We start from the raw sequence: 24,333 nt of genomic DNA, 5'->3' as shown, positions 1-24,333 counted from the left end.
ACAAGAGTCTTGGAAGAAGGGAAAGTCTTAGGAAAATGTGAGAAGGTTTTGAATTAGTAAATCCTAGGGAATTTCTTAGGGCAGCAAAGACCATTCATAATGGTAGTTACATAACACCATGCATTTGTCAGAACCTTATAGCACCAAGAGTAAATCTTTCAGTATGCAAATTTAAAAAACACAATTTAGGTCATGGGATCTCAGGATAGAATGCAGAATGTTACAAAGTCATCTAACTGTGCTACAAATGTATAAAATACTCTCTGAAGGGAGTAATGAAAAAAAATGCACTAACCTAAGTAACCTTTAAAAATGAGTTTATAAGACTAAAGGCAAAAAACGATATAAGCACTGTATGCTGGTTGATAAATGGGTTAACAATTCTGCTACTGCTGTATATGTATACTGGAACTGAACATTTGTGTGTTTTTTTTTTTTTTAAGTTTATTTAGTTACTTATTTACTGAGAGAGAAAGGCAGAGAGGCCAGTACTCCCAACAAGGTCTTTATGCCATGATCCATTCGCAGTCAGACCCAGCCCAGATCATGGACATGGGCAAGCATGCTCAGAATGAAACTGAGCAAGAACCCCATAATGTATTTTCTAGGGTTATTGAAATACAAAGTCCATTTACATTGTAATGGCCCAGAGTAAGGAGTAGGCCTTCAGACTTTGGTTATGATAATGACCGACATGGACCATAAATGAGGGCCATTTGACCTCTAAAACTCTCACTTACAGAAAAAGAGAAGGTTTTCATTTCAATATGTAAGATGTTTTGTAGGCTGGAAACTGCTGGTTGTGAGCTCAAAGACTCCACGCTGAATTGCTCTAAAAACCTGAAGAGAAATTTGACTATCTAAGGCCTCACCAAACAAGAATGTCCACGAGATGATCATGTCCTCTTGAACCAATCATTGAACTGATCATGTGCCTGGGTCTCTGCACCTAATTTTGCCCTTAAAAATGCACTTGGGGAACATCTCAGGAAGACGGGTCTTTTTAGCATGATCTGCCCACTCTCCTTGTTTTGTGCTTTGCAATAAAGCTGTACTTTCCTTCATCACACCACATGACTATGGTTTGGTTTTTATAGCACTTGGCTGAGCAAACTGGATTTGAGTTTGGTAACAAGAAAGGTCCTAGGTCCTTTACAGTGTGGGTCCCGTGGCATCAGCACTGTGTACACAGAAATGAACAATTTTGATACTACTATATATATGTACACTGAAGTAGAACAGGTAAGTAAATGGATGGCAGATTTCTCACTATTGGAGAGGTAGGTTAGAGCTAAGCAAGAGAAGGAGGCTAGAATAATCCCGGGAGCAATGGAGAGATCAGAATAAACTCACTATTAGTTTACTCAAAATATAAATGATAACACACACACACATATATACTCATATATTCACATGAGTATATATGAATACATTCAAGGGTTATCCCCTAGATCTTGGTTTCTAATACCACTTTCCAATAGAAATAACAACAACAACAAAAACAAAAACAAATCTAAGACTCCTTAGAAAAATAGCTGACTCTAGGACTGGGGTACAAACTATATAAGGGAAACCTAAAGTGCCAAAAAATAAGAAAATGCTAATTTAAAAAACCACATTGAGGGGATACAGGAGATATATTATAGTAGCCAAGTCAAAGAGCTCCTGGTGAACAAAGTTGGACTAATTCGAGCAACCAAATAAAGTAGTACTGGATTATAACCCAAAGTATAAAACAAAAATCCATGAGTCCATACTGACAGAAGGAAATGCTTGACTAAATACCATAATGGGGAAGGAATGACAAATCTCTCATGTAGAAGCATTCCAAGTAATCTACGCAGAAATTTCCACCCTGTAGAAGTGGAGCATAACACCCTGCTTCTGTGTAGGTTGGTTGTGTGCAAAGTGATTTCCTTCCAAAAAGTACACCAAGGGAGGGGGAGAAAGAGGGACTTCATAGTGAAAGGACTGGACAAATACTGCCTCAGGCAAGAACTCAAGGTTTCCGTCCACAGTGATAGGCCATATGGGTAGCACTACTCCTGCTAGGATGTGATGAAAACAGCACTTGACCTCTGTGGTCATTCTCTCCAAACACATAATTCCAGTGAAATCATGAGGAAGACATCACCCAAACCCATACTGCAGGACACTCTACAACACACCTAACCAGGACTGCTCGAGATTGTCAAAGTTATTTTTTAAAAAAAGGAGGAGGGGAGAGAAATTGTTATAACCAAGAGAACCTAGGGAGACATAAAAAAGTAAATGCAATGTTGGTATCCTAGATGGAATCCTGGAACAGACAAAGGACACCAGGTTAAAACAAAACAAACAAGGCAATATGAATAAAGTATGGGCTTCAGTTAATACTATATCAAGATTGGGCCACTAACTGTAATAAATGCACCGTACTAATACAAGATCTTAACACTAGGGAAAATACTGAGTCATCAGAAAAGTCATGACACATTTTTGCATTTTCAACCATCCAATAGTTGTGCGATACATGGGAACTTTCTGTATTATCTTTGCAACTTTCTGTAACCTAAAACCTTTTCTGAAATAAAAAGCTTATTTTTTTTTTAAAAAAACGTTGAAGTTACTCTCCTGGTCAAATAACATAGCTTGGCTTTTATATGCACACCCCCCCCCCCATCCAGGCAGCCATGCCACCAACCATTTAATGGGGCTGTGGGCAATTTCAATCTTACTATTAAACAAATGAGTGCCTATTAGGTGTTGAAGATGTCTCTGGGATCTAAAGCAAAACTTTGAAAGGATGGAAGAAAAGGGTACTCAGGTTGGAGAGGGGAGAAACTGACAGTGCAGCCCCTCTCTGCTCAGGCAGGCTGCTAGCTCTGGTGAAGCACCAGAAGCCATGGGCAAACACAGCAAGCAAGGTCAAGAGAGCGCTTCTGCAAGTGCCTGATAGGCAGCCTTGACCTTGGAGTGACCAAGGGGACAACAAATTTAGACCAGCTTTGTGGAATAAAAAGGAAGAAGCAATTAAGCTCCTACAGTCGAAATGGGGCAAAAAGTAGTGTGTGTCCAAGGAGGAGAGGTAAATGGCTTTCATTTAAGTGCAGTTATCTGAGTTTGACTTTGTTGCTATTTGCAAGTGAATACTCTGGGTATTCTGGACTCCACAGATATGCCCAGCCATCATGGGAATAGATGTAACTATGGAAAGCAAGCAGATAAAAATGTGGAAGAAAAAGAAAGGGAAACTAGAAGCCTAGATGGATTTTTTTTTCCTCCTCCCAAGACTCTATTTTCAAAATGAACAATCCAAAAAGGACACAATGACACAGATAACCTGTTAATGAGCTAGCTGTGTGCTGTCTTTTCCCCAAGCAGGCCTTTGACTGACAGAGCTCCTGTCCGTCTAAAAAGGTAATAAATGAGAAATGTACAGCTTAATCTTTAAACAACTGTGAATGTGTTGCAACCAGACAGCCGCTCCTGTGAACACGGGGGAGATGAACGAACCCATCCAGTCATGGCCTTTAAGAGCTCAGGAAGGAAAACTTGGTGGAGATGTGTAAATAGAATATTTATTTCAGGAAGTCAGTCTGTTGGGCTTGTTTGGTCAATTATAATCACTGCTGTCTTTAGATGATGACTTTGGAAAAGTACTGGGGCTCACCAAACCTCAGGCAGCCAGGAGGCCACTGCCCAAAGCTTCCAGCTGGAGAGAAACTGACAATTTCTTGTCTCCCCTTTGGGGCTGGGTTACTGATCTCTGCCTTAGCTAGCCTCTTTGACTCCAGGCTCTCGGCCCTCCAATACTGTCTGTGAACTGCCATTCTTCCTTAAAAGCTTATCTGTACATCTCTTCCCACTTCAAAAGAAAACTAGCCTGCTTAGTTTAAGACCTCCATGACAGCATTTTGAAGTTTTGTGTCCCTGGTTAACTTTATTTCTCACTCTCCACTATCCTTCCGCTCATCTAGACTACTTTCACTATCTTGCAGATGCATGATGGTCACTTGACCTTTTGTTCTTTGCTTTTGTTGTGTCTTGTTTACATCGCCTTTTCAACTGCCCTCTCTGTTTCTACACATCCTACTGTTAAAAGAAAAATAAACCAATTTAGTAGAGTTTTATTGAGCAAATGTTAACTCAGTTTAAATGGTGCAGTTTAATAGAATCTTACTGAGCAAATGTTAACTCAATTTAAATGGGGCAGTTGTCCACAAATTTCTGGACACCTCCGGTTAGCCTCCTGGTCAACTCGGTACTTAAGACAGCAGAGTGGGAAAGTGACATGTGTAGTAAAAGGGAAAGTGTCACACAAAAAACGTAACTGAGGGAGTGAGATAGAGAAATTGGTTACGTACTGACATTTGTCTACAATAACACGATTATCCATAGGACTCCAACTATGGAAGTACAGCGGCTGTTTTAGGTTGGAATAGTTTAACACTACAAAGCCTGGGACTGACTTCTTGAATCCCCTGGCCCTCAGTATGTCTCTCCTCCACCCCGACAATGCAAATCTAAACCACTCCTTTCAGTGTTCAGTTCTAACCTAAATGGTCTTCTACATGTCTTTAGATTTATAGATGTGAGGAATTCTGATTCCCTAATTAATTGATTCCTAACTGAATTCCTGAGAAGTAGGAATAGTGCTGTAAATTTATTCTGTACCCCAACATTACCTTGTCTAGCAAGAGCACAAAGCAGGTGTTTAATAAATAAGGAAATATTAATCATTTAGTTTTCTTTCAACAGTGGAAATTACTCGACTGTGTCATGTCACTCTTGTTACAGGAGATGTATCCGATCTTTACCAGCCCATCTGCAAGTGGCTGTGCTAAGATTAAGTACACGAAGTTTTTCAGCGGGACAGGATCCTTGAAAAGCACGAAGAAAAACAGCTGCTTTATTTGAACAGTTAATCTTAAAGGGCCATTTAACTCTCAAGCTGAGACCGTCTTGTTTCTTTCTCTTAATTTTCTCACTAGAACATCTCTACACAGAGTGCAGCATCCAGACAGGGTAAAAATTACTTTGGGAAAGAACCACAAAAATTCCCCAAGTATAGCAGCTCTCCGTCTACACTCATCTGGCTCCAACCAGTAATCTTGCCAGATCAGCAATTCTGCTGCCCCCAAGAATGATAACTATCATTTGGTTGGGCTGTCGAGCCAAGCTTTTCTCCCTTCCTAGTATCTTTGGAGGGGGACACTCTTCTCCTCTAACATTTTAGGAAAAGAAAGAAATCTGAAGATGCTTTTGTTAGCAAGTAAAGTCAAATATATTTCAGGTAAAGGCAGCCCTCTAAAGATCTGAGTGACAGGGCGTTAATGTAGTTCGGTCCCTGTCAGCAGATCTGTCATAAGTCATTACCTTCTTCCTTGCTTAGCCACCAAAATGTGGGCTGAGGCAAGATCAAAACAGACAGCAGCCAATCAAAGTCTCAACATGCTTACCCCAAACGAGTCCTGCTTCATAGAACGGTCTAGGTGACATCAGCAGGACAGGATCCTTGAAAAGCACGAAGAAAAACAGCTGCTTTATTTGAACAGTTAATCTTAAAGGGCCATTTAACTCTCAAGCTGAGACCGTCTTGTTTCTTTCTCTTAATTTTCTCACTAGAACATCTCTACACAGAGTGCAGCATCCAGACAGGGTAAAAATTACTTTGGGAAAGAACCACAAAAATTCCCCAAGTATAGCAGCTCTCCGTCTATACTCATCTGGCTCCAGCCAGTAATCTTGCCAGATCAGCAGTTCTGCTGCCCCCAAGAATGATAACTATCATTTGGTTGGGCTGTCGAGCCAAGCTTTTCTCCCTTCCTAGTATCTTTGGAGGGGGACACTCTTCTCCTCTAACATTTTAGGAAAAGAAAGAAATCTGAAGATGCTTTTGTTAGCAAGTAAAGTCAAATATATTTCAGGTAAAGGCAGCCCTCTAAAGATCTGAGTGACAGGGCGTTAATGTAGTTCGGTCCCTGTCAGCAGATCTGTCATAAGTCATTACCTTCTTCCTTGCTTAGCCACCAAAATGTGGGCTGAGGCAAGATCAAAACAGACAGCAGCCAATCAAAGTCTCAACATGCTTACCCCAAACGAGTCCTGCTTCATAGAACGGTCTAGGTGACAACTAAGACAGCCATCCATGGGCCTACCTTTACTCCGGATAGAAAGTAAGTTCAGACTCCCAGTTTAAACCTCAGGGCTTATCCCTGTATCGATGCCATTTGAAATAGCCCTGTGCTCACTTTCTTAGCACAAGCTGGTAAATAAGTGTCACTAACGGTAATAATCTCCTCATGAACCCTCTACCTGTGGAGAGGGTCTTCTAGCTGGTTCTTTTTATTTATTACTTTAGGAGAGATATTTTGCTATAGGGCATTTGCACTCACCAGAGAGAGAGACAGGAAGTGAGCTGGTGGTGTGATGGTGAAGGTGGCTGAATCTCACATGACAAGACTTTGCGGTTTGAGTCCCAGACTCCATAGCTTGAGAAAAATGCCAGGTATGTGTTTGCGCACTCAAAATCCCAAAAGGAGAAATGGAGGAGCAGGGATTATGGCAAAGCTCTCCCTCCATGGAGGGTGCCTCCTCATTGCCCTCCCTGCCTCCCTCTGTCTGGCTAGTGCACACACTCTACCAATTTCTTAAAAAAGAGGGAAAAAATACAGGAAAAGATGAAGTGTAGAATCTGAGTGGTAAATACATGTGTGTTTAGTGAACATTTTTTCCATATTTTATGTATGTTTAAAATAGTTTCATGACAAATTGTTGGGGAAAATATTGCCAGGTTCTTATACCACTTATCTAATCAGGTTGGAGCCAATTACTGGTGAAGGCTATTGAAACTCTATGTTTTATATGCTTTCACCTCAACTTGATGAAACTTAGCAGTAATTATTGTTATTTTTTGAGAGATATTTGCTATAGTGTGCATGTGCTTGCTGGAGAGACAGAGAGAGAATGTGAGAAACTACTCCCCAGGGGGATGGCCACACGGCAATCCCTTCCCCTCCATCTTCCTCTCAGGATTTTGAGCATGCATGCACACATGCCTGGAATGAGTTTCAAGCTGCTGGGTCTGGGACTTGAGCCGTGGTTGGCCATGTGGGAACCCAGCATCTTAACCATGACGCCACCTGCTGGCTTCCAGTTCTATAAAAATTAAAATTCATTAAACAAGTAATAGAATTATTAATAGAAAAATAACACAACTTGATAAAATGACCTGAAAACATAGATGAGTGTTATAAGAATCTCAAAAGGTGCCCTTAGAAATAAAAGATTTAATTTGCTCAGTTGTCTTGGAAGTACATAGGTGAATGCTGGGAGGCATGGCGATGATTAAAGAAACAAAGACAAGAATGAAGGTATCTTCAGTCCTCTTCGTGGACAAAGTCTGAAGTAGCCATATACGGTTGGTTATTTGAGGCCCCCGCTGGCCATAAAGAGGCCAAATAATAGTCTTTGTAAATAAATAAAATAATAAGATTAAAATTAAATGAAAAGAAAAAAGTACAAGGGGGTAAACTAGTGTTTCTTTAGGTATGTATAAACGCTGAAAAATCACATCAGATCCCAAGGTATCTTGACTCTAAGACTTACTTTAGCACAGTGAGACCATTAACAACATCTCTCAGAGCTTACGGAAGGAAAAAAAAATCAATTGATCAGCTCTCTTTTCAACTTAATGATTTTCATGATGACTTCCAGCAGACCTTAAATGGGACTAATCTATTTACACTAATAAGAGCTGAATCTATTCTGTACCAGCAAGTGGAACGGCAACAACTGGCTGTGATGCAAATGCCACTCAAATGCAACATTCTTCTTATTAACATGATTTGATATGATGAAAACAATATGCTACTGCTGCTGGCCACACTTCCTTGGGAAGCCAAAAGAGGTTACTGGCAGTGCCTTGGCTTAGCTGGGGGAGATAATAGGTTTGGGCATCAGTGTAATTATCTGTAGCAAATTATTACACTGTAAGCAGCTGTGCCCACCAACATACAATAAGGCTTAACTAGAGCTCCAGCAGTCAGCCAGCCTACCACACACTTCCAATGTGAGCCTTGTTGATATCTAAAATTTAGGCTGTCCTGGCCTACTGCCTTAACAGCAATACTTCCATACTGTCTCCTGACAAAGGATCTTCAAGGAAAATACAACAAATTGAACATGTTGCATTCTTTCTAACTTGCTTCTACTTGTAGCTGTAGTGACTGAATGGTGTCACAGCCTCCAACCCCCAAAATTCTACATAGAACTTCAGAATGCAACCTAACTTAAAATAGGCTGTTTACAAGTGCAATTTTGAGATGAAATCATATCGAATTAGGATAGGCACTAATGCTGATAGTGTCATTTTAAGAGACAGAAAAAGACAAATGGAGACACCAGGAAGGTGCCAGCTAAGGAGCAGGCAGGAGACGGGGCAGCCAATGCTGAAAGTCATGCACATGTGACATGGAGTAGGAAGGAAAGGCACGTTTCACAATCGCTCTTCCATTGAACTATTAGAGTGTTTCTACGACATAGATTTTATTATTCCCATTTTATGAAAGAAGAAATAAGTATGGCAAGGTTAAGCAATTTGATGATGGACACAAAGTTATGTGAAATGGCCAGGATTTAAATCCATCTGTGTCTGATTCCAAGACTTACGTACAAAACGTGATTCAAAGTGTCAAACAGAACACTGGGTTCTAAACCTGACTGAACTAGAGAATGCCTCAACTCCTGGGTTATCAGGAAAATCAAGAGGCATTTTTGCATAGAAAAACATAGAAAAATGCGTCATGACAGTTCCAGCGACCCAATGTAATTTTTGTGTGCACCCTTTCTCAGGAAAATAAGTGATACTATGGAGTAGAACCATCCAGGCCCCTTGCACTAATTCTAGCTATATGTTGGGCTCATCTGTGCATCTTATAAAATTGATGGGATCTGGGCAATGTACTTTTAAGAAGCTCCTGGGTGAGTCTAATGGGTGGCATTTGCTGAGAACCGCTGTGCTAAGCCTACAGGTGTAAGGAGTGCAGTTTTTAGTAAGGCTGAGATGTGTGGCGTTTGCAGGCAGACTCTAGCCATTTCACTTCTCAGAAGTTACTCTGGAAAATACTGGGAAAGTGAGGAAAATGAAAATATGCTTTACATGTTTCAAGATTGCCTAATTTTTTTTTTTTTTTTTGCACAGCTTAGGCTTGTTCCTCCAGTGATGTGGGAATTTGAGCCTGAGCATTAAAAACCTGTCTCTGCCTCATATTTGCTTACATGAGCCAGAAAATGTAGGCTCACCCTGCATTTGGAAAGAACTGTGCAAAATTCAGTAATGTGCTAGACTAGAAAGCAGCTTCTGCTGCTGCTGCAAATATTGTTTTTACAATTTCTGGCCTTGCATAAAACAAAGTTGAATAATTTTTTTTAAGTTATTTTTTTAAGTGAAAACCACTGTTTGTCGCAAAGCTAAGAGTCTAAGGCATTACATGCCATTTCCTAACCTCAAGCTGGAACTGATGAAGTTGGGTTAAGGGAAGACTTCTTACACGTTACTATGTAACAAGTCACCTAGAGGCAGGCTAGAACAAAGATTCCCTGCATAGAATGAGGTTTAGGAATTCACATTTCTAAAAAGTTCCAAGGTGCTGCTGATGCTATCAGACCATGGACCACACTTTGTGATGTCCTGGTGTAAGGCGATGCTTCTCCAATGCTACAGTACATACAAATCACCTGGTGACACCATACAAACGCAGATTCTGATTCAGAGGTCTATTGTTCCTGTCCACAGACACCTCTCTAAGCAGCAAGAGTGTAGGATATTCCATTGAAGGGTTGGGGAAGAAACTTTATTGTACCATTTCAGTAGTTTGATAGGTAAAGAATAAGAGCATTAGAAGGTGAAAACTGTGACATTTTAATTTAAACACTATCAAGAATCTTAAACCCAAGTTCACGAATCTTCTATCTCAGGCAGAAAATGTGACACACACACGTCTTTGCATTAAGGAAGCCATCGTTCATTCATTCATGCATTCTCATTCACTCGGTCGTTCACCCATCCATGTATTAAATGCTAAGTGCCTCTTCTGTGGAAGACACTGTTGTAGGAACTGAGGATTTCATAGAGAACCAGGTGCCACAAATAGCTGGGCGGGGCTACCTGTTCTGAAGTGTTGTAGGTGCTGAGACTGAAGACAGTTCTGTGCTTTACCTCTCTGAGAGGCAGCAGAGGAGAGTAAGGGATTTGGAGCAGTGCTTCTTTAACTACCATGAAAGTCCAGTTTTCTCCCCAATCTGTTGCAGAGCAATACTTTCATAAAATACAATAAAAAATGAATTACTAGAAAGCAAAAGAAATGTTAAAGCCCCAGAAGATATACAAAATATCAGTCCCATTTCTTTTTTTTTTTTTTTGAGAGATTTTCACTGTAGAGCGTGTGTGCTCGCCAGACAGACAGAGAGAGACATAGAGACAGAAAGCGAGAAATCACCCCCCAGGGGGGATGGTCACGCCGCAATCCCTTCTCCTCCATTCTCCTCTCAGGATCTTGGGCACGTACGCACACGCGCCCGGCGTGAGTTTTAAGCCACCGGGTCTGGGACACGAACCGCGGTCGACTACGTGGGAGTCCAGCGACATAGCCATTATGCTAACTGCTGGTTCCCCCTCCCATTTCTTTTTTAAATTACAGTCAACAATGTCAAATTGTTAAAAAAAAAAAAAGTGTCTAAGTGTTCACCCTCAAATTCTGCCTCACAGAAAACTGGTAACAAAGAGCTTGCAGATAAACATAGCTCTCAGACTTGAGCAGAATTGATGTAGGGCAGAGACTGTAGGGTTAGATCACCTGGGATCTAATTACAACCTAACTAATTGCTATGTGATTGTGGTCAAATGATTTAATTTCATTGTTTCTCAGTTTCCTCACCATCACGAAAATATCACCCACACAGACTCACTGCCACACACGTAAAGCACTAACAAGTCAATATATATTTTGTAGCTCAGAGTAAACACTACCAAAGTGTTAGCTACTATCATTACTACAATCTACTCTTTTTTTAGAGTGATTTTTGCGATAGGGTGTGTACTCAACAGAGAGATAGAGACAGAGAAAGTGAGAAACTATCCTCCGGGGGGGATGGTCATGCTACAATCCCTTCTCCTCCATTTTCCTCTTGGGATTTTGGCCACACATGCACCTACACCCAGTATGAGTCTCAAGCCACCAGGTCCAGGACTTGAATGGTGGTTGGCCATGTGGGAGTCCAGCGCCTCAACCACCATACCACCTGCTAGTCCCACTGCCATCTACTCTTACAACTGCCATCATTACAATGATTATTTTCACTACTCCTACTAGTACTACTCTGCCATATCAGTTTGGGCCAATTCTTGCATAGTTGTTTCACCTGTACAATGGAGTTTGAATGACCTATCTTCCCATTACTTCCTTCCATTAGTTCTATGGATTCATAGTAGAAAGTGAAATCACTGAGGTCCAGGGAAATGCCCTCTCATAAACCAAGTGTCTGTGCTAACCAGATGCCACTTCGGAGAGGCAAGAATAAAGAGTCATAGGGTTCCTATCCCAGGGCTCCAAGGCACTGTGTCCACCCATCATCAGACAATGAAAGCAGCGCTAAGACAGCTGTCCTTCTGCCCTTTCAGGGACTCAGTTTGGGTTGATGCTGTGTGACACTGGGTACTGCCTTGGAGGAAAGGCATGTCCTTGTTCTACTCTGTGACCAGACAATAGTCTAGCACAGGGAATAACTTTAAAGGACATTTTCATACCTCATGTAATTGAATAGTTAACCCACATGCATCTTTCCCACACACATTTAATTCTCCAAGTTCCCATCATAACATTTGTTTTGGATTCTCATCTAAAATTTTTTGAGAATTATTTCTTTTCTTCAGGTTAGCCATCTCCAATTAGCTAGCAGTAAAATAAAACGGAGATATAGTAACATGTTTAAGAAATATTGAAATGTGAGCGTGGGAAATTTTGGAAGATAATTTACAATCATTGTAAAGACATCTTCTCAAAATATGAAAGGAAAATAATCATCTCCTTACTTGGTCATTGTTAAACCTCACAACTCTGAGAATATTAAACAAATGTACTGATATGGTGTGACTAACTTGCATTTTCATAAAATAAATTTTTTATGAAAAAAAGAAAGGGGAACAAAGTAGCCCAATATAATAACAAAGCAGGTACTTTCTGCTCTGAAAACAAATTTAGAGGTTAATAGCTTGAATGGCCTTGGCCTCAAGATTTACTTACTTCCATATAATTACCATATCTTGACAAGGTCAGACAATGAACAGATAAAGTTGAAGCACACAGCCGGCCTTGGGATACAGTATTTGACTTAAAGGACAAGAGGCAGAGTACCATAGACAAAATGGCTGGTGATGAGGTTGGGAGTGAGTGACATGGGGCGGACTGCCTAGAGACATCATTTATCTGGCAGTGTATGGCCCTGCCATGGCCCAGATGGTAGTCAACTGGTTATAAGTCTTAACGTGTCTTTATTAGTCAAGCTGAAAATTATCATGTTTAATAAACCAACATCTTTACTTCATAAATTCACTCTAGTGCATCACTGCCTTTTTTTTTTCTTTTAAATTCAGTACATGATCATGTTAAAAGTTACTCTGAACAGCATAAAGCATGACACAACAGGGAAATAAACATTGACGGGCCTTTGATGACAATGAGGCTCGTGATGCGGTCAGATAAAATGTAAAACTAAACACATTTTCATCACTTTCTTTTTCTCATCTTCTATTCTGACTTTGTAGGTATTTATGACTCTGAATTCTTTTCTTTTCTTTTTCTTTTTTTTTTTTTTGAGAGGTTTTTGCTATAGGGTATGTGTGCTTGCCAGAAAGACAGAGAGAGACAGAGAGACAAAAAGTGAGAAATCACCACCCAGGGGGGATGGCCACACTGCAATCCCTTGTCCTCCATTCTCCTCTCAGGATCTTGGGCACGCACGCACACACGCCCAGTGTGAGTTTAAGCCACCTGGTCCAAGACTCGAACCGCGGTCAGCTACATGGGAGTTCAGCGACATAGCCATTACGCTAACTTCGGTCCCATGACTCTGAATTCTTACTGGCTGTGTTTATCTGTCCAGCCAGTGCCCATCCACCCATTCGTCTAACCATACATCTGTCCACATGTGCATGCATTCATTCAATAAATTACTTAATGAGAATATTTTTGCTGCCTCCAACTATAGTATGCTGTGCAACCTAACCTTCTAGCAGGAAAAAACAGAAAACAAAACAATTATAGCTGTAACAAGCCTTGAGAAAGAGAAATGTTAAAATATTGGGTAACTAGGAGTATCTACTCAGAATTCTAACCAAAAGAAAGTTCCATTCTTATGAAGAATCATGAATGAAGATGACTTACACAGGTATGGGCAGGCAAGAAAGAAACAAGTGATGTCGAGGCACCCAGACACTCACTAGCAAGAGCAGAAGGCTGAACTCAGGGGCAGGTAGATGTGGTGTTGCCAGAACCTGGTGAGAACAGGAACCTTGTAGGAACTGTGAGGGAAGGGAAAGATAGCAGAGCTTCTGGCTGTAGAGGGATGCCCCATGGCTGGGACCATGACTCAAAGTGGAGAGGAAAGGGGGAAGAAATAACTGAAGCTCGCTTTCATCTCACCCTCCAACCTTTTGCTAGAACTTCCTATTGGCAGAACCTGGTTGGATGCTATCTGGCAAGTGAGCCTCAGTGATAAGGTCCATAGGGTTTGGCCACAGGAGTTTGTAAGACCTTCCTTTCCTGGAGGTCATAGGATGGCAGAATGGAGAATAACGAAGGGAGGAGACCTACTTAGGTAGGATAGTCATGCCTAATAGAAGTGACATCTGAACTGATACCGAGAGAGGGGAAGGTATCAGCCATGCAAAGAGCTGGTGGAATATTAATCTAATACTAATATCAGTCAAAAGGCAGAGTACGCACATGTCTTTTCCCATCCTTCTTCTTTGCACCCCATCCTGAGTACAGATACCTCACCAGGAGTACATCTAACACAGACCCAGGTGAAACAGATGAACATTTTCCTAGGAGCGATGTGATGATTCAAGTTCTGAGGGAAGGAAAGGTGTCTATGCTATTTTCTCAATATTATGAAGAGTCTGCTCATTAAAAGGAAAAAAAAAAGGATACTTGTAGCTAGGACACTTCCCTAAAAAAGGTTCTGCACTTCCTTCTGTTAATTCTAATGTTCAGGAGGAAAAATCAAAGAAGACATATATAAATGCAAAGAAGAAGTGGCAACTGACATAAGTATTAATATAATTCCCCTTCTACAACTTCTTGTTGAAGAGCTCAAGCCTTCCATACTTTGAATATCTTTATATTACTCAATTGATGTAAAAATGTGCTATTCTGCCCAGTGTTGTCTTAAATGAGGAAACACCAAAAAGATTCAGTTACAGTGAAATGTAGTTAATATATACCCGTAAGTTACATTCATGCAAATTTTCTTTTAGCTTTATACTTATCTCTAAGTGACTAGCTAGCATATATATGTATATATGTATACATATATTTAACATGTATATCTCAAGCCATTAATCAAAAATATCTACTGACAAATTATTTTATTTCTGTTACCCAGAAGCCATTCCTTTATATAGTCAAGAGTAAAAATTTCTATATTAACAAGATCTTCACTTGAACAAAATGATCTAACTTTAAAAAGCCAGTTTACTGGTTCAAATTCACTGTCAAGTTATTTACAATAAGTCTGCCCTCAAATGGTCCAGAGGGTTTCCTGCTGGTAATTGAGGTTAGGCAGAGCAGCTTCCTCACTGTTAATCCTTCGTTCTCTGGGATGCAATTCACCAATGGAAAAACAATTCCTTTCAAGGACAAATTCTAGGCAAATAATGAGGAGTTACCTGCATGTTAATGAGATTCACCATCTCCCATGTTCAAAGCTAACCTTTTATTCTCAAGGATCTTAAGGAAGTTCTATTACCCAGCTATATCAGACCTAAATTTCCCTAATGCTCATTTAATTTATTTCTTCTTGTTTTGTCCCTGAAGAATATGGAGACAAGGTAATTCTTCTTTTTTTTTAAAATTGATGACTCTTGCCAAGTCAACAAAAACTGCGGAATAATACAGTAAATCCCTGCATATTATTATTACCTGTAGGAGAGGCCGCTGTACTCCCAGCACCTTCATGGTGTCTGCATTAGCTAGGATCTTCAAGGGGTCCGAGGTTTTAGTGACTCCTTCAATCTCCTTGTTGATCTCGGCCAACACTTGATCAAGGAAGATGCTTTTGATGTACATGGTGAGAAACTCACGAAGAGGACACTGTTTGGCTGAACCAAGTCCCAGGGCATGTTCAACTTCCTGAATAAATCTGGAAGACAAATGGTAAAAATACTGTTAAATATATCATACAAATAGTTACCTAAATACGTCTAACACACATGGTGTCTCTAGGGTTTGGCTATTTCCATAGAGAGGGCATGGCATCACTTTATTACTCATCTACATATGATTTTTAATTTTAAAAATACAGGTTATTTCACTATTAAATAGACATATGATGATGGACCAGCATATGGCACAATGATTATGTTGCTGGACTCCTATGTAGTTGAGTCCCTGACCGGGTGACTTAAAACTATGCCAGGCAAGTATGTGTCTGTGCTCAAAATCCTGAGTAGAGAATGGAGAAGGGATTGCAGCATGGTCATGCCCACTGGGGGAGTGATATCTCACTTTCTGTCTCTCTAGTGAGCGCATGAGCACTACAGCAAAAATCTCTCCAAATAAATAAATTAAAAGAAATAGGATGAAAAAGAAAACATAACTACTGTCAGGGCTGGATGGTAGCACAATCATAATACAATTGGATGCACGTGTCAAAAGTCCTGGATTCATGTTCTAGGACCTTCCCAAACTTGCTGGGTGTGTGCTCACACGCCCAAGACCCAGGCCACCTAAGACTGGGAATGAATTGTGGTGTGAAATCCTGCTGGAGGAATCTGTGTGTCTGTTTCTGTCTCTCTATGGAAGAAATAAAGAAGTAAATAAACTTAAGAAAAAAAAAACCATGACTTCTAAGCCAGGGGAACAAAAAAGAGAGAGAAAAACTATTTTTATTAATACAAGAAGGAAGTAGGACTACAAGAAACAAAATATGGTATGAACTAAAAAGCACACTCCCAAATAGTATATATTTCTTAGTGAAACCTTCACATGTGCAGATACAAATGTTAAAGTGAGTGAAAGTGAGAAAATGAAGGACATTCTACAGAATTCAGGATGATATATGAGTTTAGAGGTTAAGAAAGAAAATATGGGAACCAGCAGTTAGCGCAATGGCTATGTTGCTGGACTCCCACGTAGTCGACCATGGTTCACGTCCCGGACCCAGTGGCTTAAAACTCACGCCGGGCACATGTGCGTGTGTGCCCAAGATCCCAAGAGGAGAATGGAGGAGAAGGGATTGTGGCGTGGCCATCCCCTCTGGGGGGTGATTTCTCGCTTTCTGTCTCTCTCTCTCTCTCTGTCTGTCTGGCGAGCGCACACGCCCTATAGTGAAAAACCTCTCAAAAAAAAAGAAAGAAAGAAAGGAAATATGATGGGAGTTGGGGAACAAAGGAGAACTTCAACCTTATTTGTAGTGATTTTCTTTATTAAAACATTTGAAGCATACATAATAGAATGTTAATAACTTTCAAATCTCAGAGATAAGTATGCAGATAATACATTATTCTTTGTACTTTTCTTTCTTTTTCTTTTCTTCTCTCTCTCTTTATTTATTTTTTTTTTGGTAAAGGTTTTTGCCTTAGGGTGCATGCCCACTTTTGAGAGAGAAAAAGAGAGTTAGTAAGAGGGAAAGTGAGAAATCTCCCTGGGAGGATGGCCATGCCTTTTCCTTCTGGGATCTTGAGCTTGCGTGTACATGCACCTGGAGTGAGTTTCAAGCCACCAGGTCCAGGACTCAGCCACAGTCGGCCATGTGGGAGTCCAGCAACATAACCACTACATAATCTGCTGGCTCCCATTGTACTTTTATATACAGGCAGACCCTGCACTTTGTGGCTTGATATACCTATGTATATTGATATACCTATGTTTGTTTGTTTGTTTTTGACAAGGTCTAACCGTGTTATAATTCTTCTGCCTCTGGGACTATAGGCACATAATACCATACTTGTTCTCTTACAGACAGGGTCTTGCTGTGTTGCTCAGGCCAGCCTTGAACTCACCATCCTCCTGCCTCAGCTTCCCAGAGGTGCTGGAATTGCAGGTACATACCAAGGTGCCCAGCTATTAGGTTAAACCAGGAATAGAACCCAAGCCACCTATGTGATCCCAGCTTGCAGAACTCAGTGTCTTAACAGTGGGTGCCACCATGACTGGGCCAAGACATGCATCAATTTCAACCATTGAAGTTTAGTTAAATATCGCCAGTCCCTCAATAACACTTTAATTCCATGGTACACAGCATAGTCACCACAGTATATTAACTGTGAGTAATTGCATAAAGTATTAATTTGCTGCTAGTTCTCCAGAAATTGCTATGGAGGTAACTAATGTGCAGAATGGTCAGTGACCAATCACATCACTCCCTCCAAAATCTACTGGTGACTTCATTGCATGTTGGCTATTCCACCCATGTATAGGCAGCAAAGCGCTTGGTTGTGTTGTATCCTTTTCTTGCAGAGCTAAACCCATGTGACATTTTATAAAAATAGATAATTGAAAGAGGGAATTGGCCAATGAAGATAAAAGTATAGTAACAAAACTAAAAGTGATAATAACACTGAAAGTAGATTTGAATTAAATGTAGAGTTACAGATGAGATAGCTGGCCCTGGGAATGGTGACACAGCTGCCATCTGAGGGGCTCCTGCAATCACAGTGCAGATGAACATAAACGAAGAAAGTGGTTGTGAGGGAAGGGATGAAGAGGATGAAGAAGGATAGGGCTTGAGAGGAAGTGATGCTGGCACAAAATTGTACATGTAAGGAACTCTCAGAGATATTTCACAGTATGACAAAAACAAAGGGAAATGCTCATAGTCGATCCAAACCTAACAAGGAGCATGACAGTTTGCTAAGGTGTAAAAAAGAGATTTTCTGTGTATTGCAAAGGTACAAGAAGAAGGTGGTGAACTCTGCTCAAACTTTGTTTTCCATAGAGAATGTGTGTGTATGTGTGTGTGTGTGTGTGTATGTGCGTGTGTGTGTGGAGAGAGGAGAAGGGGCAGGGAGGGAGAGAGGGAGAGAGAGTCTCCTCAGGGTCTTGTCACGTCACAATCCCTTCCCCAGCACTCTAGCTTCTCAGGGTCTTGAGTGCTCATGTGTACCCACAGTGTGTTTTCAGGCTGACCTGGGGATCCAAACACATGGTGGGCCACACGGCATCCAGCACTGTAGACCAGTATACTAAAAACCGTGCCATCAGGTTGGGCACCAAGCTACTCTTGGTAAGAATTTAACAGAGAGAAAACATTCCAATTCTCTGTTTCTAATGTTCACAGAGTACTAAATACATATTAGGTTTTTAATTTTTATATGCATTTATATATAAAACAGTACAAGAGTGTTTTAATGTTTTGAGAAACATTTTTTAAAGTCATGAAACAACTATAATTTTCTCCAATGACTAGACTTATTTTGCATGATTTCAGCTTGCAAAGTTATTTTTATGGTTCCAAAATACTATGCAAAGTAAGAGCTTCCTTGTTCTTCAAATGTTTTCTTAAAAAAAGGGAGGAAGGAAATGAAATAAAATAAAATGAAATAAAGACAAAAGATAGGTAATTAATTGGGAAGATATATTTGTAAATTATATCACTGATGGCTAGAAATCAAGAAGGAAATAACCAAACAACTTGGTAGAAAAATGATCAGAGGACACAAAATGATCATTTATAGTAAAAGAAATACAGTGGCCATTAAACATAAGAAAAATTTTCAGCTTCCTTCATAATAAGAAAAATGCAAAGCTAACTATGCCAATAAACTATGCCAGTAAAGATACCAGTTTTTATACCCATGCAATTATTCAAATTTCTGATGTTTGAAAATACCTTCTATTGGTTTAAGTGTAGGGCAAGAGGCATTCTCACAAACTATTAATAGAAAAACGGCACAGTCCTTATGAAGGGCAAGCTGGCATTATCAGTCAAAACTATAAATGCATTTCCTTTTGATTAAAAAAAATCTCATTTGTGGGGAAATTCTTCTGACAGCTATATCTGAATGTAGACAAGGTGATCTATGTATGGAATATGTAGAGCATTGTAGCACTTTTTTTTTGCAAATGACTGGAAAAAAACCAGAAGTCCATCAATTAGGGAATAATTAAATAAACTATGGTATATCTACACACAGAAACACTGTGCAGCTCCCCCTTTCCCAAAATGTGGAAGCTTTCAATACACTAATGTGAAAAGACCTTCAAAATATATTAAGTGGAGACCAGCAGTTAGCGTAATGGCTATGTCGCTGGACTTCCACGTAGTCGACCGCAGTTCGAGTCCCGGATTCGGTGGCTTAAACTCACGCCGGGTGCGTGTGCGGGCGTGCCCAAGATCCCGAGAGGAGAATGGAGGAGAAGGGATTGTGGCATGGCCATCCCGCCTGGGGGGATGATTTCTCGCTTTCTGTCTCTCTCTGTCTCTGTCTGTCTGGTGAGCGCACGCGACATATAGCAAAAACCTCTCCAAAAAAAAAAAAAAAGAATTAAGTGAATAATAGCAAGTGTAGATCAATATGTATTTAGCAGTATTTACTAGACTAAATATAATTCTTATATCTGGAATAAAAATTACATATCTTCATTTATTTATTTTAGCTTAATGACACCCTGGGAAGTTTCACAAAAAATGAGTAAGCACCCATAGGAGACAGGACTGGAAAGATGCAGTCTGGGAAAGGAGTGGGAATAGGACTGCAAATTATCATTTTTTTATGATCACCTGATTGTTAAAAGTCATGAAAGAATTAGCGACTGAAATTCAATTAGAAAATTTAAAAACTACCTACACAAATGGCTAATGAGACCACATTTAAAATTTGGTGCATAAATAGTTTCTTAAGTTTAGCTACTTAACCTAACAAAGGATTTCCTTTACTTAAAAAATCAACACATTGAGGTTAATCTTGCATATCACCAGTTAAATACTCCATTAACACTTGGTGTGCGTGTGTGAGTATGCGTGTATGTGAGTGAGGTGGGGAGAGTACACAAAGAGAATTATCACAATGAAAAGAGTAACCCAGATAATGATGTAGGAAGGAAAGCAGAAATTGAGAAGACACAGAAACAGCAATGAGGTTTCTTAACTGATGATATCAACATGAAAAGGGAAATGAAAAAACATGACTCAAATAAGATATCATGAATCTTTGAGGAGATTTAAGGAGAATATAAGTAGAAGGCAGGAAAAAAAAAAAGGAGAAATCCAAGTGGATAGTTAACCATGGCCATAATTTTAAGATCTCCAAATGCCGCATCCTTCTGCATCCTTGACTTCTGATCTCATCTAACCCTCAGGGAAGTCCTCCATCCAGGTGCATCCTGGTCTTCCTAATTGTCCTCAAAAGAAAACTGCTGTTATTAATTTGATAATGGACAAATATATCAAAATTATTTTTAGTGTTGTTTAATATTAGGAGAATCAATCATTGGAATCCCTATCTCTGTTCTTCCAAAGGACTTAAGAGTTTTCTGAGCAGAAGTACTTACATCTTTAAAAATATCTAGTATTTATTAGAATGGAATATTCATTAGTCAACCTGCTCCTAATCAGAATGACAGAGGCTCTAAATTACTGTTCATGTTTTCTTTTCTCCCCACGCTCATATTTGCCTTAGGTGTCCCTAAGATATGGAACTGCTCTGAGCAGCACCGATGGAGAGGCCCCCCATCACTTTCGCTGAGTGATTTCTCTCAAATATAAATCATTTATTCCCTAAAGCACACACATCAATCTCACATGACACATCCAGGTTGATGCTGTCATCTCTAACTGGAGGGGACCCATTCAACATGTTCCCAAATCTGCTTTCAGAGCTGTGAGGGACCTCACTGCACAGAACGAATAAAAGATGGAGTTGAGAACAAAAGAGAAAAATTAGTGCCATCTTACCTAGCGGGGAGAATGGTGGCTATTAGAGGCTGAGGAGTGGGAGGGAGTTGTTGGTTAAAGGATACAAAATTTTAGTCAGAAAGGAAGAATAAACTCAGGATATCTGCTACTGTACAATATGGTGACTAGAGTTAATATCAATGTACTATATACTTGAAAATTACTGAGAGTCGATTTTGTGTTCTTACCACAAAACAATGGTGAGTATGTGAGGTAATGCATATGTTAATTAGTTCAGTTGAGTTATTTCACACATAGACATATACCCCATATGTATATATATCTCAAAACCTCATGTTGTACACGATAAACATATACATGAATTTGTCAACTAAAAATAAATAATTAAAAAATTTTTAAAAATTGGGGCTAGCAGGTGGCATACTGGTTAAGCCACTAGACTCTCACATGGCTGATAGTGGTTTAAAGTTCTGGACTGGCGGCTTTAAAAATCACACCAGGTATGTGTACATTTGAGCCCAAAGTCCCAGGAGGAGAATGGAGAAGGAACTGTGGCATGGTCATCACCCCTGTGGGATCTGATCTCTCATTTTCCCTCTCACTGTCTATCTCTGTCTCTCACCAGTGAACGCATGTGCCCTATGACAAAAACCTTAAAAAAATAGATTAAAAAAAATTAAAAAAAAAAACAAACAGGAAGCAGTTATAACAAATGGGCAAACTGGAATGGCTTAGGGCAGCAGAGTGGTCCGGAGCAGAACACTTAGAACGGGTATCCCAGAGTGTGGGTCTGAAATGTACAGTCATGGAAGTTACTGCCTCTCTTTTGTATTTTGTAAAACAGATATGATAACACTACTTATCATACAATCATGGGATTGTTTGATGATTAAGTAAGGAAATAAATACTAAGCACTCAGAAGAGAGACTGTCACACAGTAACTGTGAGGTAATGGTGGCTGGTACTATTTCTATAATTACTATTATCGCTATCATTATATATTTAAACCTGACAAGGTCGGAGATTCGAGGAAAGTGTGATCTATTTTCTGATTTTTGTTAAACTTTTTTTTTTTTTAGTTTTTTGTGTAATCACTCATAATCAGCCATTCAGACCATTAGATTAATATTTTGAACATTTCTGCAATAAACGGATGTATAGATGACTAAAACCTTACGTGGCCAGAGGCCCTGTGTAAACTTCACTGCTGCACCACCAGTGCCTAGTACTATGGCTGGCGCTTGGTAGACTTAGGAGACATTTGCTGAGTGAATTATTGAAGGAAACAATTACCAGGTCCTTTGATCTCAGTCCCCAGTTCCTGAAACTAAGGTATGACCCATCTAACAAAGAACGCCTTTCCTCCAAGAATTTGGCCTAAAGTTCCAAATAAAATATTTTTTAAAAAAGAAGAAAAAGTATGCCTCTCTCTTCCACCTCAGTATTAACAGGTATTTCTTACTGATTCGCTAGTTCTTTGTAACATGTTCACATGGTTTTTCATTGGGTACAACCCGACTATTCACACTCCCTTGCACTTGGTTCTTCCGCAGAGTAGTACAGCTTGGGCATCTCTAATCCAAAATCCCAAATCTGAAGTTTTCTGAGCACTGGCATGATGTTATAAGTGAAAAATTCCATATCTGACCTCACATGACATCTAGTAGTCAAAATCTGTGGTGCAAAAAATATTGTATAAGATTGCCTTTCGGTGGGTCAGCAGGTGGCGTGGTGGTTAAGGCGCTGGACTCTTTCATGGCTGACCATGGTTTGAATCCTCGATCTGGTGGTTTCTTTTCTCACTTTCTCTTTCTGTGTCTCTGTCTCTGTGTCTGGTGAGTATATGCACCCCATATAAAACTTAAATAAATTCCAAGCATCGCCTTTAGGCTATGTGTATAAGGTATGTATGTATGAAATACAAGTGGATTTTGGGTTTTGACTTAGATCTCATCCCAAGATATCTTATGTGCATGCAAATATTCCAGTAAAAACAAACAAACAAACAAACAAAAAAAACACTTAAATCTGAAACAATTCTGGCCCCAAATATTTTGGATAAGGGATACTTAACCTGTATAGACTCATTCCATCATGCTAATGAAAACATGATGAAACAAAATATCTATTAGGGAACACTAAGGCTGCCTCCAGGTTTTATTACAGATAACCCCAGAGTGTACATTTTCATTTTATTCTGTTGGATTATTTTCACAAGTTAAAATACCATAAGTAGCTCCTTACAGTTTTCATGGGCAAGTCTATATTTTATTTTCCCCAAATTCTCACAATATACGGTTTGGGTCTTTTTACCTAGTAAGTATTTAAAGATGATATGTTGAGGAAGGAGAGTCAAGGGAGACAGGAGGAGAATCATAAAAAGCCCAGTCTTTCCAACAATGCTCCTTATCAACCCTATGGAAGTAAGAAAGCACTGAATTTTTAACAGTGGAAAGAATCTCATTAGGAAGAAAAAATACTTCACTTCAAAGTTAAGTTAGAACACAGATGGAACCCTGTCAAAGGGGTATTATTTAACCTGAAGTGCTGTCACATTAGGGACTTCCTCTCTCCATGAAAGATGAACGGGCAAACCCAGAGTACGACTACATCTGTGTATATGGAAAAAGACAATGAACATCACAGAAAAGGGTCTACATAATGCTGTATACACAGCATCTAATTATAGGATGTTTTAGGAACCTACTCAGATCACATTCCTAAACCTATGTTTATAAAATAGGAAAAACCAAACAACAAAGAATGAGAGTATGCAACCGATTCTCACTACATTTGAATGTTTAACCCATGGATCTGATTTAGTTAATTCTACTTTTGTTACTTGTAACTATTTAACTGGAGAGTTTCTTTTCAGATTATGAACTAGTGGGCTTCCAAAATATGTACATATGCAATACCTACATATATATTTTTTTCTTCTTTTTTTTGGGAGAGATTTTTTTTTTCTTTTTTTGCTATAGGGTGTGTGCGCTCGCCAGACAGACAGACAGAGACAGAGAGATAGAAAGCGAGAAATCACCCTCCAAAGGGGATGGCCACGCCACAATCCCTTCTCCTCCATTCTCCTCTCGCGATCTTGGGCACGCATGTGAGTTTAAGCCACCGGGTCTGGGACTTGAACCGTGGTCAACTACGTGGGAGTCCAGTGACATAGCCATTATGCTAACTGCTGGTCCCAGTACCTATATATTTTT

The 24,333-nt window shown here is 39.8% G+C and overlaps 1 protein-coding gene across 1 annotated transcript in view; it reads right to left on the bottom strand.

Annotated features, from left to right (window-relative positions):
* The window catches only part of EXOC4 (exocyst complex component 4), a 923,760-nt gene that overhangs the window by 260,496 nt on the left and 638,931 nt on the right, over positions 1-24,333 (bottom strand). The window contains exon 11 of the mRNA XM_006144991.1: positions 15,183-15,402. Within this exon, the coding sequence (XP_006145053.1) occupies positions 15,183-15,402 (220 nt within the window). The remainder of the gene's footprint in view (positions 1-15,182; positions 15,403-24,333) is intronic.

The sequence above is a fragment of the Tupaia chinensis genome, unplaced genomic scaffold, assembly GCF_000334495.1.
Source record: "Tupaia chinensis unplaced genomic scaffold, TupChi_1.0 Scaffold000140_1, whole genome shotgun sequence".
Lineage (NCBI taxonomy): Eukaryota > Metazoa > Chordata > Mammalia > Scandentia > Tupaiidae > Tupaia > Tupaia belangeri.
The sequence above is the reverse complement of the archived record's forward strand: the minus strand, read 5'-3'. Positions and strand labels throughout refer to the sequence as shown.